At 38.5% G+C, this 18531-nt stretch overlaps 1 protein-coding gene across 1 annotated transcript in view; it reads left to right on the top strand.

Annotated features, from left to right (window-relative positions):
• RASGRF2 (Ras protein specific guanine nucleotide releasing factor 2) overlaps positions 1–16419 on the top strand; it is a 1049304-nt gene extending 1032885 nt beyond the window's left edge. Inside the window, 3 exon segments of the mRNA XM_053701460.1 lie at positions 11938–12055; positions 13722–13790; positions 14194–16419. Coding sequence (XP_053557435.1) covers positions 11938–12055; positions 13722–13790; positions 14194–14286 — 280 coding nt within the window. The 3' untranslated portion in view covers positions 14287–16419.
• The last annotated feature ends 2112 nt before the right edge of the window (positions 16420–18531 follow it).

The following is an 18531-nucleotide window of genomic DNA, read 5'->3' on the forward strand; positions in this document are numbered from 1 at the left end:
CTGCTGATACCAATGTAACGTAAGTTCAGCCTTAAATGCAGTGATAGCGACTGGTATTAGGCTGATGAGTGTGTGTACACTGAATGTATTTTTCTAAGGAATGGAATTGACTCTGAAAATACTGTTAATACTGAAATAATGTATGAGCCTTAACTGCAGTAAAAGCGACTGGTAGCAGGCTTATTAATAACACTTCATAACTTTTCAAATGTATGTTTAAAACGTTTACTGGCATGTTAATCGTTTTTTGTGAGGTACTTGGTGATAAAACTTATTGGGGCATGATTTTTACCACATGGCCATCTTTGTTTTCTGCATAGAAACAGTTATCTGAGCTTCCCCACTGTTGTAATATGAGTGGGAGGGGCCTATTTTAGCGCTTTTTTGCGCAGTAAAAATTCAGTCACAATCTGTCTACTTCATCCTCCATGATCCAGATCGTCTCTAGAGAGCTCAGGGGTCTTCAAAATTCATTTTGAGGGAGGTAATCAGTCACAGCAGACCTGTGACAGTGTGTTTTGACTGTGATAAAAACGTTAATTATTAAATTGTTATCCGTTTTTGGGTATTAAGGGGTTAATCATCCATTTGCTGGTGGGTGCAATCCTTTGCTAACTTAATACATTTACTGTGAAAAATTGGTTGCTATAACTATTTTGGTTCATTGTTATTTCAACTGTGACAGCTTTTTGTGCTTCTTAAAGGCACAGTAACGTTTTTTATATTGCTTGTAAATTTATTTAGAAAAGTATTTCCAAGCTTGCTAGTCTCATTGCTAGTCTGTTTAAGCATGTCTGACACAGATGAATCTCTTTGTTCACTATGTTTAAAGGCCAATGTGGAGCCCAATAGAAATTTGTGTACTAATTGCATTGATGTTACTTTAAATAAAAGTCAATCTTTACATGTAAAGAAATTATCACCAGACAACGAGGGGGAAGTTATGCCGACTAACTCTCCTCACGTGTCAGTACCTTCGCCTCCCGCTCAGGAGGTGCGTGATTTTGTGGCGCCAAGTACATCAGGGAGGCCCTTACAAATCACTTTGCAAGACATGGCTACTGTTATGACAGAAGTATTATCTAAATTGCCAGAATTAAGAGGCAAGCACAATAGCTCTGGGTTAAGGACAGAGCGCGCGGATGAGGTGAGAGCCATGTCAGATACTGCATCATAGTTTGCAGAACATGAAGACGGAGAGCTTCATTCTGTGGGTGACGGATCTGATCCAGGGAGACTGGATTCAGAGATTTCTAATTTTAAATTTAAGCTTGAGAACCTCCGCATATTGCTAGGGGAGGTATTAGCGGCTCTGAATGATTGTAACACAGTTGCAATTCCAGAAAAATTATGTAGGTTGGATAGATACTATGCGGTACCGGTGTGTACTGACGTGTTTCCTATACCTAAAAGGCTTACAGAGATTATTAGCAAGGAGTGGGATAGACCTGGTGTGCCCTTTTCCCCTCCTCCCATATTTAGGAAAATGTTTCCTATAGACGCCACCACACGAGACTTATGGCAGACGGTCCCTAAGGTGGAGGGAGCAGTTTCTACTTTAGCCAAGCGTACCACTATCCCGGTTGAGGACAGTTGTGCTTTTTCAGATCCAATGGATAAAAAATTGGAGGGTTACCTTAAGAAAATGTTTATTCAACAAGGTTTTATCTTACAGCCCCTTGCATGCATTGCGCCTGTCACTGCTGCGGCGGCATTCTGGTTTGAGTCTCTGGAAGAGGCCATTCGCACAGCTCCATTGGATGAAATTATGAACAAGCTTAAAGCACTTAAGCTAGCTAACGCATTTGTTTCTGATGCCGTCGTACATTTAACCAAACTTACGGCTAAGAACTCCGGATTCACCATCCAAGCGCGCAGAGCGCTATGGCTTAAATCCTGGTCAGCTGACGTGACTTCTAAATCTAAATTGCTTAATATTCCTTTCAAAGGGCCGACCTTATTCGGGCCCGGCTTGAAAGAAATTATAGCTGACATTACGGTAAGGGCCATGCTCTACCTCAGGACAGGGCCAAATCAAAGGCCAAACAGTCTAATTTTCGTGCCTTTCGTAACTTCAAGGCAGGAGCAGCATCAACTTCCTCCGCTCCAAAACAGGAAGGAGCTGTTGCTCGTTACAGGCAGGGCTGGAAAGTTAACCAGTCCTGGAACAAGGGCAAGCAGGCCAAGAAACCTGCTGCTGCCCCTAAGACAGCATGAAGAGAGGGCCCCCTATCCGGAAACGGATCTAGTGGGGGGCAGACTTTCTCTCTTCGCCCAGGCTTGGGCAAGAGATGTCCAGGATCCCTGGGCGTTGGAGATCATATCTCAGGGATATCTCCTGGACTTCAAAACTTCTCCTCCACGAGGGAGATTTCATCTTTCAAGGTTATCAGCAAACCAAATAAAGAAAGAGGCGTTTCTACGCTGTGTACAAGACCTCTTACTAATGGGGGTGATCCACCCAGTTCCGCGGACGGAACACGGGCAAGGATTCTATTCAAATCTATTTGTGGTTCCCAAGAAAGAGGGAACCTTCAGACCAATCTTGGACTTAAAAATCCTAAACAAATTCCTAAGAGTTCCATCATTCAAAATGGAAACTATTCGAACCATCCTTCCCATGATCCAAGAGGGTCAGTACATGACCACAGTGGACTTAAAGGATGCCTACCTTCACATACCGATTCACAAGGATCATTATCGGTACCTAAGATTTGCTTTCCTAGACAGGCATTACCAGTTTGTAGCTCTTCCCTTTGGATTAGCTACGGCTCCAAGAATCTTTACAAAAGTTCTGGGCTCACTTCTGGCGGTACTAAGACCGTGAGGCATAGCGGTGACTCCGTACCTAGACGACATTCTGATACAAGCGTCAAGTTTTCAAACTGCCAAGTCTCATACAGAGATAGTTCTGGCATTTCTGAGGTTGCATGGGTGGAAGGTGAACGTGGAAAAGAGTTCTCTATTACCACTTACAAGGGTTCCCTTTCTAGGGACTCTTATAGATTCTGTAGAGATGAAAATTTACCTGACAGAGGCCAGGTTATCAAAACTTCTAAATGCTTGCCGTGTCCTTCATTCCATTCCACACCCGTCAGTAGCTCAGTGCATGGAAGTAACCGGCTGAATGGTAGCGGCAATGGACATAGTACCATTTGCGCGCCTGCATCTCAGACCGCTGCAATTGTGCATGCTAAGTCAGTGGAACGGGGATTACTCAGATTTGTCCCCCCTACTAAATCTGGATCAAGAGACCAGAGATTCTCTTCTATGGTGGCTTTCTCGGCCACATCTGTCCAAGGGGATGACCTTTCGCAGGCCAGATTGGACGATTGTAACAACAGACGCCAGCCTTCTAGGCTGGGGTGCAGTCTGGAACTCCCTGAAGGCTCAGGGATTATGGACTCAGGAGGAGAAACTCCTCCCAATAAATATTCTGGAATTAAGAGCAATATTCAATGCTCTCCTAACTTGGCCTCAGTTAGCAACTCTGAGGTTCATCAGATTTCAGTCGGACAACATCACGACTGTGGCTTACATCAACCATCAAGGGGGAACCAGAAGTTCCCTAGCGATGTTGGAAGTCTCAAAGATAATTCGCTGGGCAGAGTCTCACTCTTGCCACCTGTCAGCGATTTACATCCCAGGCGTGGAGAACTGGGAGCCGGATTTTCTAAGTCGCCAGACTTTTCATCCGGGGGAGTGGGAACTTCATCCGGAGGTCTTTGCTCAACTGATTCATCGTTGGGGCAAACCAGATCTGGATCTCATGGCGTCTCGCCAGAACGCCAAGCTTCCTTGTTACGGATCCAGGTCCAGGGACCCGGGAGCGGTGCTGATAGATGCTCTGACAGCCCCTTGGGTCTTCAACATGGCTTATGTGTTTCCACCATTTCCGATGCTTCCTCGTTTGATTGCCAAGATCAAACAGGAGAGAGCTTCGGTGATTCTGATAGCGCCTGCGTGGCCACGCAGGACCTGGTATGCAGACCTAGTGGACATGTCGTCCTGTCCACCGTGGTCTCTGCCTCTGAGACAGGACCTTCTAATTCAGGGTCCTTTCAACCATCCAAATCTAATTTCTCTGAGGCTGACTGCATGGAGATTGAACGCTTGATTCTATCAAAGCGTGGCTTCTCGGAGTCGGTTATGGATACCTTAATACAGGCTAGGAAGCCTGTTACCAGAAAAATTTACCATAAGATATGGCGTAAATATTTATATTGGTGCGAATACAAGTGTTACTCATGGAGTAAGGTTAGGATTCCTAGGATATTGTCCTTTCTACAAGAGGGTTTAGAAAAGGGCTTATCTGCTAGTTCGTTAAAGGGACAGATTTCTGCTCTGTCTATTCTTCTACACAAACGTCTGGCTGAAGTTCCAGACGTTCAGGCTTTTTGTCAGGCTTTAGCTAGGATTAAGCCTGTGTTTAAGACTGTTGCTCCTCCGTGGAGCTTAAACTTAGTTCTTAACGTTCTTCAAGGCGTTCCATTTGAACCCCTTCATTCCATTGATATCAAGCTGTTATACTGGAAGGTTCTGTTTTTGATGGCTATTTCCTCGGCTCGAAGAGTCTCTGAGTTATCTGCCTTACATTGTGATTCTCCTTATCTGATTTTTCATTCAGACAAGGTAGTTCTGCGTACTAAACCTGGGTTCTTACCTAAGGTAGTTACTAACAGGAATATCAATCAAGAGATTGTTGTTCCATCACTGTGTCCTAACCCTTCTTCAAAGAAGGAACGACTTTTGCATAATCTGGACGTAGTCCGTACCCTGAAGTTCTATTTGCAGGCAACTAAAGATTTTCGTCAAACTTCTTCCCTGTTTGTCGTTTACTCTGGACAGAGAAGAGGTCAAAAGGCTTCGGCTACCTCTCTCTCTTTTTGGCTTTGTAGCATAATACGTTTAGCCTATGAGACTGCTGGACAGCAGCCTCCTGAAAGGATTACATCTCATTCTACTAGAGCTGTGGCTTCCACCTGGGCCTTTAAAAATGAGGCCTCTGTTGAACAGATTTGGAAGGCTGCAACTTGGTCTTCACTTCACACTTTTTCAAAATTTTACAAATTTGACACTTTTGCTTCTTCGGAGGCTATTTTTGGGAGAAAGGTACTTCAGGCAGTGGTTCCTTCTGTTTAATGTTCCTGCCTTGTCCCTCCCTTCATCCGTGTACTTTAGCTTTGGTATTGGTATTCCATAAGTAATGGATGACCCGTGGACTGACTACACTTAACAAGAGAAAACATAATTTATGCTTACCTGATAAATTTATTTCTCTTGTAGTTTAGTCAGTCCACGGCCCGCCCTGTCTTTAAGGCAGATCTAAATTTTAATTAAACTCCAGTCACCACTGCACCCTATGGTTTCTCTTTTCTCGTCTGGTTTTGGTCGAATGACTGAATATGACATGTGAGGGGAGGAGCTATATAGCAGCTCTGCTTGGGTGATCCTCTTGCAGCTTCCTGTTAGGAAGAGATATATTCCATAAGTAATGGATGACCCGTGGACTGACTACACTACAAGAGAAATAAATTTATCAGGTAAGCATAAATTATGTTTTTTTTTTTTTTTTTTAAATAGGATCTGCTAGGGTAGGGGGATGGGGTTAGGTGGGGGGGAAGCTACACTACAGAAAACCGCTGTTTAAGGAAAAAAAAACAAAAAAAACACAACCTTTCTTTTTTGGGGAAAACTGGGTACTGGCAGACAGCTGCCAGTACCCAAGATGGTGGCAAATAGGTAGGTTGGGAGGGTTAGAGAGCTGTTTGGGGGGATCAGGGAGGTTGGGGGCTAAGGCAGGGGTCCATCACAGATGAATAATTAAAAAAAAAAACAAACACCTTTTATTTTAGTACTGGCAGACTTTCTGCCAGTACTTAAGATGGCGGGAACAATTGTGGGGTGGGGGAGGGAAGAGAGCTGTTTGGGAGGGATCAGGGGGTGGGATGTGTCAGGTGGGAGGCTGATCTCTACACTAAAGCTAAAATTAACCCTGCAAGCTCTCTACAAGCTACATAATTAACCCCTTAACTGCTGGGCATAATACAAGTGTGGTGCGCAGCAGCATTTAGTGGCCTCCTAATTGCCAAAAAGCAACGCCAAAGCCATATATGTCTGCTATTTCTGAACAAAGGAGATCCCAGAGAAGCATTTACAACCATTTGTGACATAATTGCACAAGCTGTTTGTAAATAATTTCAGTGAGAAACCTAAAATTGTGAAAAATTTTACTTTTTTTTTTTATTTGCTCGCATTTGGCGGTGAAATGGTGGCATGAAATGTACCAAAATGGGCCTAGGTCAATATTTTGGGTTGTCTACTACACTACACTAAAGCTATAATTAACCCTTCAAGGTCTCTACAAGCTCCCTAATTAACCCCTTCACTGCTGGGCATAATACACGTGTGGTGCACAGCGGCATTTAGTGGCCTTCTAATTACCAAAAAGCAATGCCAAAGCCATATATGTCTGCTATTTCTGAACAAAGGGGATCCCAGAGAAGCATTTACAACCATTTGTGCCATAATTGCACAAACTGTTTGTAAATAATTTCAGTGAGAAACCTAAAGTTTGTGACAAAATTTGTGAAAAAGTGAACGATTTTTTTTTATTTGCTCGCATTTGGCAGTGAAATGGTGGCATGAAATATACCAAAATGGGCATAAATCAATACTTTGGGTTGTCTTCTAAAAAAATATATATACATGTCAAGGGATATTCAGAGATTCCGGAAAGATATCAGTGTTCCAATGTAACTAGCGCTAATTTTGAAAAAAAGTGGTTTGGAAATAGCAAAGTGCTACTTGTATTTATTGCCCTATAACTTGCAAAAAAAGCAAAGATCATGTAAACATTGGGTATTTCTAAACTCAGGACAAAATTTAGAAACTATTTAGCATAGGTGTTTTTTGGTGGTCGTAGATGTGTAACAGATTTTTGGGGTCAAAGTTAAAAAAGTGTGTTTTTTTCAATTTTTTCCTCATATTTTATAATTTTTTTTTATAGTAAATTATAAGATATAATGAAAATAATGGTATCTTTAGAAAGTCCATTTAATGGCGAGAAAAACGGTATATAATATGTGTGGGTACAGTAAATGAGTAAGAGGAAAATTACAGCTAAACACAAACACTGCAGAAATGTAAAAATAGCCATTGTCATTAAGGGTAAGAAAATTGAAAAATGGTCCGGTCATTAATGGGTTAAAGGGACACTGAACCCAAATTTTTTCTTTTGTGATTCAGATAGAGCATGCAATTTTAAGCAACTTTCTAATTTACTCCTATTATCAATTTTTCTTTGTTCTCTTGCTATCTTTATTTGAAAAAGAAGGCATCTAAGGTTTTTTTTTTGTTTCAGTACTCTGGACAGCACTTTTTTATTGGTGGATGAATGTATCCACCAATCAGCAAGGACAACCCAGGTTGTTCACCAAAAATGGGCTGGCATCTAAACTTACATTCTTGCAGTTCAAATAAAGATACCAAGAGAATGAAGAAAATTTGATAATAGGAGTAAATTAGAAAGTTGCTTAAAATGTCATGCTCTATCTGAATTACAAAAGAAAAAATTTGGGTACAGTGTCCCTTTAAATAGTACAAGTATCAGAAACCAGAGATTTATTCGTTTCACTTTGTCCCACAAGCCCTCATTCATCCATTAGAAGTGATGTATAAAAATATTATATGAAAGCTTAGGTGATTTTTTTTGTTCATTTAGACCAGAGGTGCACAACCTTGGTCAGCTTAAAGTGTCTAAACATCATGGGAAATGCTGGCTGAGCATCATGGGAAATGTAGTTCCAAACCCTCAGGAGGACCAAGGTTAAGCACCCCTGATTTAGACATTTTTAAGGTACTCCAATTTATTAGAAGTTCCTGTATTTAAATGAGTAAAACCACCCTAGTTAAAGGGACATGAAACCCAGTTTTTTTCTTTCAGGATTCAGAAAGAACATACAATTTTTAACAACTCTCCAATTTACTTCTATTAACAAATCTGCTTCATTCTCTTGTTATAATTTGCTGTAAGGAGTAGCAATGCACTCCTGAAAGCTAGCTGAACATATCTAGTCAGCCAATCGCAAGAGACAAGTGTGTGCAGGCACCAATTACCAGCTAGCTCACACTAGTGTAGGATATGTACATATTACATTTCATCAATGTTTACCAAGTGAAGAAAGGACATTTGAAAATAGAAGTGTATTTGAAAGTGTCTTAAAATGACATACTCTATTTGAATCATGCAAGTTTAATTTTGACTGTCCTATCCCTTTTAGAAATAATAATTGTTTAATGATTCAGAAATTGCACACAATTTTAAACAACTTTCCAATTCACTTCTTTTATCAAATTTGTTTTTTTTCTCTCTCTCTCTTGGTATCCTTTGTTGAAAAGCATAAATAGGTAGGCTCGTGAAGAGCAATCCACTGCTGGAAACTAGCTGGTGATTCCTTGCTGCACTTAAATACCTTTTGTCATTGGCTCACCCAATATGTTCAGCTAGCTCCCAGTTTCACATTGCTCTTCCTGAGCCTAGTAGTTAGTACTACTTTGCAAGAAAGGATACAAAGAAAACAAAGCAAATGATATAATACAAGTAAATTTGAAAGTTCTTTAAAATTGATTAATTTTGACATTACTGTCTCAGGCTGGTTAAAAAGAAAAAGGATTCACTGGATTTACCAAGACATATTTGTAGGTAAAAATGTCCCAACGCTTAATTGTAATAAAACATGATCGTTCTGAAGATCATATTTTATTTGTGTACTTGTTTCAAAGTTTTAAACTGTAATTTCAGCTATAGTTTTCCCTTTTTATTAAACCGGGAACCAGTTGTGCTTTCTAACATAAGCTGAGCATGCACACAAATCGCTAAGATATGCAGCTTAAAAAAAAGCTGCAATGGGTTTTCAAGAGGTTGTGGAAGGCCGAAATAGAAAAGTCCATTGTGAAAAAAAATCTGCTCAAAAAGTGCTTTCTGGAATAATGTTTTAGAATTGTCTCAATGCAAATTATTTGTGAAGTTAAAGGGACAATACATCCAAATTTATTCTTTCATGGTTTAGAATGCATATGCAATGTTCAACAACTTTCTAATTTACCTCGATTATCTAATTTGCATCATTCTCATGATTTTCTTTGCTGAAAAGCATATCTAGATAGGCTCAGAAGCTGCTGTTTGGTGGCTGCACATAGATGCTTCGTGTGGTTGGCTCACCCTTGTGCATTGCTATTTCTTAAACAAAGGATATCTAAAGAATAAAGCAAATTACATAATAGAAGTAAATTGGAATGGTGTTTAAAATTGTATTCTCTATCTGAATAATGAAAGAAACAATTGGGGTTAAATGTCCCTTTAAGGTTGAACCCAGTTGAATACTACTCAATAGCTGTGTTTTCTAAAGGATTAGAATGGCCTTGAATTTAAAAACTCCAAGAACACAGTTTGCATAACTCTTCTAATGGATTGGAATAGACCCCAACAAACACCAAATGTAATTTAATTTTCTAATTTACACCCAAAGATCTACTAATTAACAAGCATCCGTAACAGGAACCTTAACCATTTAGTATTGTGTCTGGGGGGAAAACTGTCAATTCATTTATTTAAAAAAAGAAAAAGAAAAAAAAAATTGTCTTTAAAATGTTTCACTTTACAGCGGGGCTCCGGTCCCTAACCCGCTGTATGAGCAGGGTATACCTGTATATTGTTACAAAAACACTTCCAGGCGGGCTATATAAATGGATCATCTACAAAACATTTATTCAAAGAAAAATCTAGTGCACAATGTCCCTTTAAATGGAATTTACAGTCAAAAATTCAGTGCACATAGATGAATTATATCTATAAATAGAATCATATTTCAAATAAACTTGTATTGGCAAAGAAAAAGTTATCAGTGTTTTTAATGTTAACATTTTTCTCTGCATGTGCATGTGAAGCATAGCCAGATATTGCCAGTGCACAAGCATTTGAAACACTGCAGCAGCTCAGAGCGACAGTTGGACTTGTATCATGTCAGCAATTAACAAATTGAGTCATTACCAGATGGCACAAGCACCTAAGGCTCTCTGAGTAAAGGCTGTGACACGCTGCAAGCGAAGCGGAGCGGTGCGCAGCGTGTAGATGCGGCTGTGCGCGCTCAGTGTGTCCTGCCTTTTCATCTCTGAGCACTCTGCTGCATCAGGTCACGTAACTGAGCTCTCAGAGATGAAATAATTGAACTTCAGAAGCGATGCAACGCGGTGCGAAGCAGCTGCTATGCCTTGCGCCGCATCGCTTGCAGTGTGTCACAGCCTTAAGAGTTGTGTGCATAATTAAATATACTTTTAAAACAATTATAGCTTTAAGTAGAAGCACTTTTGCTAATACATGTATGTTACAAAAATGCTTCTATTCAAAACTGAAAAACATCTATGTGGATTTCAGTTTTGGCTGGAATGTCCCTTTAAATAAAGGCTACCAAAGTCATTATGAATGGAAAGAAATATATTTGAGTATGAACAGAATACTGCTTAATTGGCATTGCACTTACAGAGACAATCTGTTTTGGATACAAATATTTGTAGAATGCTATTAACTTGCTTTGCCATGCCCCAAATATAAATAGAGTTACTGATTTCAAGTTAAAGGGAATAAAAATTGTTAAAAATAACGCACATAATTTGTGGGATCATGATATTGGGGTGCAATGGAAAAGCAATGGCAGCCATAGAGTATTTGGTACTTTGAAATAGAGCAACTCTATAGTTTTGACTCTTGTAAGTAATCAGTATATGTTGAAAAAGCATTGTCTTTTTAATATTGATGATTTTATCAAACATTTCTATGTCCCTTTTAAAGGGATAGGAAAGTCAAAATGAATCTTGCATGATTCAGATAGAGCTTGTCATTTTAAGACACTTTTAAATTTACTTCTATTTTCAAATGTGCTTTGTTCTCTTGGCATCCCAGGTTGAAAAAGAATACGCACATATCCTAGACTAGTGGGAGCTGCTGCTAATTGGTGCCTGCACACATTTGTCTCTTATGATTGGCTAACTAGATGTGTTCAGCTAGCTGCCAGTAGTGCAATGATGTTCCTTCAGCAAAGGATAACAACAGAATGAAGCAACTTTGATAATAAAAGTCAGTTGTAAAGTTGTTTAAAATTGAATGTTCTATCTAAATCATGAAAGAACATGTTTGGATTTTCTGTCCCTTTAGCTACTTTATTATAAAGTATTAAAATATTCTAAGAATAAAGAATTCTAGATATATACATCTTATATTCATATAATCTACACTTTAATCCATGAAGGCACATCATGAACTCTAGAGCTGAGGTGCATGAACAAATTCAAGGCCTTTTAGATCAGTAGAAAAAAATGAGACCAAGTGATTTGTAAATGCCCTCACTTTACTATTATACCCAGCACTTATGAGTTTCTGACTCAATATGATGTCACTACTACACATTATACTGTCATGGCCCGGCAAAACAGATAATCTCTCAATAACCTATGTGCACACTGATCTCTGTGAACAGTACAGAAATAAGGGGCCTCGTAGGAAGAAGGCATAGTGAGTCCATAGGGAAAGCTGAAGACAGCACTATAGTTGTGCACAACACAGCACTAATTGGCTAAAATGCAAGTCAATAGATAATAAATACAAAGTCATGTGATCAGGGGGCTGTCAGAAGATGCTTAGATACAAGGTAATCACTGAGGTAAAAAGTATATTAATATAACTGTGTTGGTTATGCAAATCTGGGGAATGGGTAATAAAGGGATTATCTCTCTTTTAAAACAATAAAAATGATGGTATAGACTGTCCCTTTAAAACATGAATCCTTCCACTAGTAATGGGAAAATGAAGAGTGATTTAATTCTAAACGTCAAATGTTAAATATTTGTAGTAACATATTGATATTTTTGTATTATGTGCAGTTGTAACCCTCCTTCTGTGCCCTACCTTGGAATGTACTTGACGGACCTTGCATTTATTGAAGAAGGCACGCCAAATTTTACAGAAGAAGGCCTTGTAAATTTTTCCAAGATGCGAATGGTATGTCTAGTGGGGACTCATTGCCCCCTCTGTTTTAAAATGCTTTGTAATCAGGAAAGAATTCAATTGCAAGTAGTAATAGCACCTGCTAATACTAAATATGTTAAAGGAACATGGTACTCAGAATTTTTCTTTTTTTTACTGCTCATTGGCTGATGTGGACAACTCACACAGAACAGCTTTTGTTCAGAACACTTACATCTATTTCTCAAAAATCAAAGCTCTGTAATGAATTTTGAAACAATTTCTTGTAGATTATACAACTATTTGTGTATCGTGTCCCTTTAAAGGGATAGTAAAATAATGATTTTAATATTGAGGTTCATTGCATTCCTCAGTTCTCATATCCCTTGTGTGTATGTTTTATTTATACCTCTGTAGTTCAGTGCTTTCCATTTCTATCTGCAAAAGCTTTTTTTTCAAGCTGTATGTTATCGAATAGCAAAGCCAATGAAAATATATACTGCCCACTCCATTGTAAAATATTATAGTGCACTCTTGCTCTTTGGTTGAAGCTAAAAGGTAAAATACATGACAAGCTAAGCAGTATGACAGCATGTGCCATCCATCTTTGCATTTGCACATTAGCTTGAGCAGTGGTACAGGAACACACTCTGTTATTTAGTTGGAAGAGAGAAATTGGGAACCTAGTAAAATGTTTAATAGGTGAGTTGTAGACCCCACTTTGGACAGCTATAGGGAGACACAATCTCTTGTGATCTAATGATCCATTAACGTTACAGGCTTGGCTTTAAAAAGACCCATAGACCTAGGTTTATGTTTTGTCTGCATGCCTATTGACTGTTTAACTCCACTGATATTTCTTCTTAGCACTATAACAGTAACAAAGAAAATCCAGATATTCTCCCTGTAGCTTCTAGTTGACATACAAAACAGTCAGATTGCAGATTAAAGATGATAAATGTAGAGAGCACTACCTCCAATGCCTTACTTTATCTGCTATAGGCAGCTACTATATACAAAATAGTCTGTTTTTTCGTGTTTAGGATAAGTAAGAAATCCACTCAATCAAAGCTTCACCCCTTGTATTACTGTTTGGGATAACTGTCTATCATTTTCTAATGCCAGCTTCCTTTCCCTCTTGGGAAACCTTTGTACGTTTAAGAGCGAAAGCCTTAAGTTTTGTAAGAGGGATCAGAATTGTTTTCACTGAGGTTGCAGGAGATCACACTAAGCAAGGAAAGGCATTGGGTATTTAAATGGAAATTGAAAATAAAATTTAACTATTATGATTTCCTATTTACTTCTATTATCAAATGGACCAGTCTCTCGTAGTGTCTTTTGTTAAAGCTTATTGCTATAAGACCAAACTAAGATAGGGTTCCAAACCCTCTATTACATTTTATTAGATGAATACTTTTGATAAAGTCTTTTATTGACCATACATCAGTTGAGCATAATCCAGTCTGTATAAAGGTCTTGTTGTACAGTCCCTTTAATCAGTGAGCTTGATGTTTTAGAGATTGACCATGTATGGACAATGTTAGTGATTTAACTCTTTAAATGCATCATGCCCTAGGTTCTAATGAAGCAGTCTCAATGAAGATGAGAGCGTAAATTGTCCCCATTAATTTATGAGCACCTACATATCGTTTGATTTTTTTTCCCCATTTCATCTAACTCTTATTGCATTGTCTTTTAACAGATATCGCATATTATTAGAGAAATACGTCAGTTCCAGCAGACTCCGTATCGTATAGAACATCAGCCAAAGGTAATGCTACAAAGTATATTGAGTTAGCAGTTAGTAGAAAATCCACTTTTAAAACATGTAATTCATGATATTTAATTTCCATAAAGGTTGCACGTCGCTTGCAGTGCTATAAGTATTAAATGTATTACTGTGTTTACTGAAATGTGTATCGAAGTTCTCTATTCACCTTTGTAAGATAGTTACTAAATGTAAAGTCATGACCTTATAAAATGAAATAAAGTAAACCACGTCTAGATGGAATTTAGCCAATTAAGCTATAGCTTAGAAAAACAAATGTAATTTTTTCTATGGGCAGTAAGCCGAAGTATCACATCCTAATTAGTCCGTTAGTACACATGGATTATATTGCACTTTGAAGGCACAGACCAGTGGTTAATAGCTATAACATTTCTTTATAAAACAGGTCACTCAGTTCCTTTTGGACAAATCTCAAATTCTGGATGAAGACACTCTGTATGAATTATCTCTAACGATTGAGCCAAGACTCCCAGCATGAAGTGTCTGACCGCGTGTGTCTTGAAGCAACACAGTGCTTTAAGTTCACAAACCAAATTATGCATGCTATGCCTAGCAGAAAGCAAGGGGCAAAGGGAGCCCCCCTTCATGAGAAGCAGACAGTGCCCCAGGTGCACAGAAATGCCTTTTAAACCACTAGTGAAAGAATAAAAGCCTTAAAAGTTCAGAATAAAGGCTGGGCGCTTTGTGTTTGTGTGATTTTCTACTAAAGGAGGATTCCCCGAGAATGTATTGTGGAATAAGTACTGAAGGTTTAAATACAGCGAGAATGCCAGGGTTTTCAGAAACCTAACACTCTCTGAACTATGGGGATGTTATGTTGGAAATATGGTGATAGGACATACTAAATACGCACTAAGTGTGCGTTACGCTTCACTGTGTACCCACGAATTGCACAACCAGAATGACTTCAGTATCTTTTAGTATGGTGTTTTGTGAAAATGTTGCGGCATGGAGCCCTAATGCTATGACGAGGTGAGGACAAGTGGATTTACAAGAAATAGGTGCAAGTTACAGTTCACTGTGTATCCCATGACTGCACAATCTGAATGTTTTCCAATGATTTAACTGCCCATCAGGAAGCCTAATCACTCAGACGTCCATATCTTCAACTTGAGTTTTGTGATAACAGTTAAGTTGCTGCATGGGTCCCTGACATCATAATGCCATAAACAGAACAATAATATAGATTTACAAGCACATCAAGACATCATATTTTATTAGATCTTATGTGTTTTGACTTATGTACATTTATATAAAAAAATACGACCATTGAGCTTTTGCCTAGTGTTTAAGATATTTATTTTATGCAGCTTTTCTAAGGCTCTCAGGCCAGCAGAAACTTAAAGCATTATTTTTTGTAATGCATTTACAGTACTACTGATACAGATGATACTTGGATACAATTATAAGGTCTGCAAAGGTCCAGAAAAGTTAGTTGTGACTTCTCATTTTTCCTTTGATTTACTTGATCTGCTCTTATAAATTTCTACTTAAGTTCATCATCAAAACTGTGTAATTATATATTGTATATAAAATATAATGTATCAAATGAGAGAGATCCGATGGTTATACTAAGCTAAAGAGAAAGCTGATAACTTTAGATACGCTAAGACGTGAACATTCACATGCACGCTACAGTTTGATTTGAGAACCTTACGTTTTATCAAGGTAGGTCGCTTGCAGCTGAGCCTCCCTTTTTTGTCTACCCGATACGAATAAGCTTTGTTTACATTTATTTCATATTTAGTTTTGCATGTTGTTTTATAAGTACAGTTAAAAAGGGTTCACATTTATAATGGACACTTTATTTCAAAAAGGTTCAAGAAAAGTAATTCTGTGAATCGGTTCTGCATGATATCTACATTCATGATTTTTATACAATAGTGAACACATTGCATGATGGCACATGGCAGTTATAAAAAGGAGTCATAAAAAGGTTCCCTTGTTTCTGCGCATGATATATTTATCATGAGAAATGCACACTTTATTTAGCGCTGCAGAATCTGTTGGCGCTCTACAAATAGCTGATAATAATAATAATGCATCATTGATTATTTCACATCTGTTAAATATTAGGAAACCCAGAGAAACATTTTGATATTGTTGAAATAGTTTACTATGTAAGCATTTTCTTAAAAAAATAAACAAAAAAAACTGTAACGGTTGGGACTTGATCAAACTAATATATAATAACTATTTTATATAATATGACGCGCAAGTTGTTTTGCACCATAAAATGTTACAACATGTGATTCCAAAGGGGTTAACAAATTGTTAAAGTCAACGTCAGAGAAACAATTCAAGACTGGGACCTGGCTGAACACATCAGGTGAGTAAATGACAGACAATTGCACAGGGCCAGCCTGGGATCAAAAATAGGCCCCAGCATTTTAAGGCAGAGCAGCCACTCTCCCCTTTGTTATTTAACCATACCCAAAAAAATGATAACTATAATGTACTAATTTATTTTGCTAAATATTTGAAGTTTGTAACGCCCTTATGTCACTATTTTGTAAATTGGTTGCCATTCAATAGTAAAAATTGTAATGTAATAAAAAAACAGAAGCTATTGAAGTTTGCATTTAAATAAAGAATAACTGCTTATTGCTTATCATCCTGCATAGTCACCATTACTCAAAATAACTGGAACCTGGTCACTTGTCATCACATGTAAGCTGCATTATCAGAGAGAAGTAACACACGCAGACATCCACAGACATGCACAAAGCATCCCAGTCATCCACTGCCACTAAAAATCAGCCACTCACAGACATCAACAGGTACTATAAAGAGGGGCTGCTTCTCTGTGACTCCTTTCCTTCCCTTGGTTAGTCCATGTCAGAGAATATGCACTAACTAAATTTATGGTGTACAAATATGGTGGCAAGCGTTTCTGTACAACAACACTGTTGCGGCCATCTTACAAGCCCTGCCACCATAAAGGCAAATTCATACACTTTCTGTACACTGTGAGCTCTATTTTGCATGTGGGGGTACATAGAGGGGCCAGGCATGACGCCCCCCTGTAGGATTACTACTTCTGAGTGAAGGGACAGGAGGAGGCGTTATGTGTGGGCCCTTCTCAAATAAGACCTCTGAAACCCTTGTAGTTATTCCCCTGACAAATGGGTAGGACACAGGAAAATCCAAAATTACAGATAGAGACAAGGTGATAACACAAAAGGGTCTGTATACAGGCAGACACCAGGGGCCTGATGATCAAAAACTCGCATGGAGAGAAATCTCTCAATATCTTTGGGGCTTTTTTTGAGCATTATATTGCAATGTTGGTATCTCCCCTTCACATTCAGAACTCTGCATAGTGAGATAAATAACTCTCAAGCAAGGAACATTTTCCGGAAAAAAATGTTGGATCATCTTGTCAGAACAGAGAGCTTAAGATAGCCAGGCACTAGGTGACAAGACACATGCAGACTTAGGGTTGCCACCTTAGCCATGTTTGCCTGGACACTTATGAGTAACACATGTTGCAGGGAGGAATATAAATAGTGCTGTCCAGGATCACTTTTTGTGTGCTATCCAGGGGTGCAATTCATGTTTCCCTCTGCACACCCTGCAGCATGTGTAACGCATAAGTTTCCATGAAAACATGGAAGAGGTGGCAACTCTATGTAGACCCTAAGAACAGTGCTATTGCGATATTAGGGGCAATAATCTTTGCATATTCCTTACCTTTGCAGATTTGAGGCTGTCTGAAGTTATCACACAGCAATCCTGGATTGAATGCAAATCCATTAGAGGAGACTGCTATGTATGGAGTTATTTAGCAACCTATAGGACTAGCCATTGTGAGGAGGATTGTTCTGATGTAATGCTGGAGGTGGGACTCAGTTCTCACTTGGAGCACAGACACATCAAGGCAGTGAGAGGTAGAGCTGGCCCTGCACCATGTACAATTAATAATAATGCCGTCATATGCAGACCTGGCCTTTAACTAGCTCCGTCCCTGTATGCTCTATGCTCAGTTCAGGTCTGCAAATGTACTTACCCACCAATTGGCAGTTTGCTACTAGTAGTGAATTGCTGCTCTTGAGCCTGCATAGGTATGGTTTTCAACAAAGGATGCCAAAAGAACAAAATAAGCTTGATAATAGAAGAAAATTGATAAGTCTGTTAAAATCTCATGCTTTATGTAAACCATAAAAGTTTATTTCTGACTCTTGTGTCCCTTTAATGTCTAGAAATCAGGCATGTAATGCAAGAAATTGATTATTAAAAAGTAGCAGGATATGTGCCAGGGTATGAACACAGACGCAGAAATGCACTGTGATGATTATTTTTATCTGTGTGTTAAAATGTTATGCAGAACTATACAGGGGTTACATTAAATAAAGGAGACACAATATATTTATATTAATAAACTGATTACTTATGCTGTGGTTAATTGGCTGCAGAACTGTATGTATAATAAATCTCCATGTATTATGATAACATTATTACCTCTTAATGGGTTTTCTAAAACTAATGTACCCTAAAAATATCACATCTAAAAAAAAAACTATACTAAAACTTAAATAATCCCACAAATAAAAAAAACTATCTTTAAAAAAACTAATCTAAAAATTGCCCTGAAAATGACCACAATGAGCAGGCTGCTACTACCAATTGTCGGTCAGTTATTATAGCTCGTTGGCAAAAAAAAGTGATCTTAGTTCTTGGGTGGAAGATCAGATGAGGACCACCCAAGAAGATTGAGGAGTAT

The sequence above is a fragment of the Bombina bombina genome, chromosome 2, assembly GCF_027579735.1.
Source record: "Bombina bombina isolate aBomBom1 chromosome 2, aBomBom1.pri, whole genome shotgun sequence".
Lineage (NCBI taxonomy): Eukaryota > Metazoa > Chordata > Amphibia > Anura > Bombinatoridae > Bombina > Bombina bombina.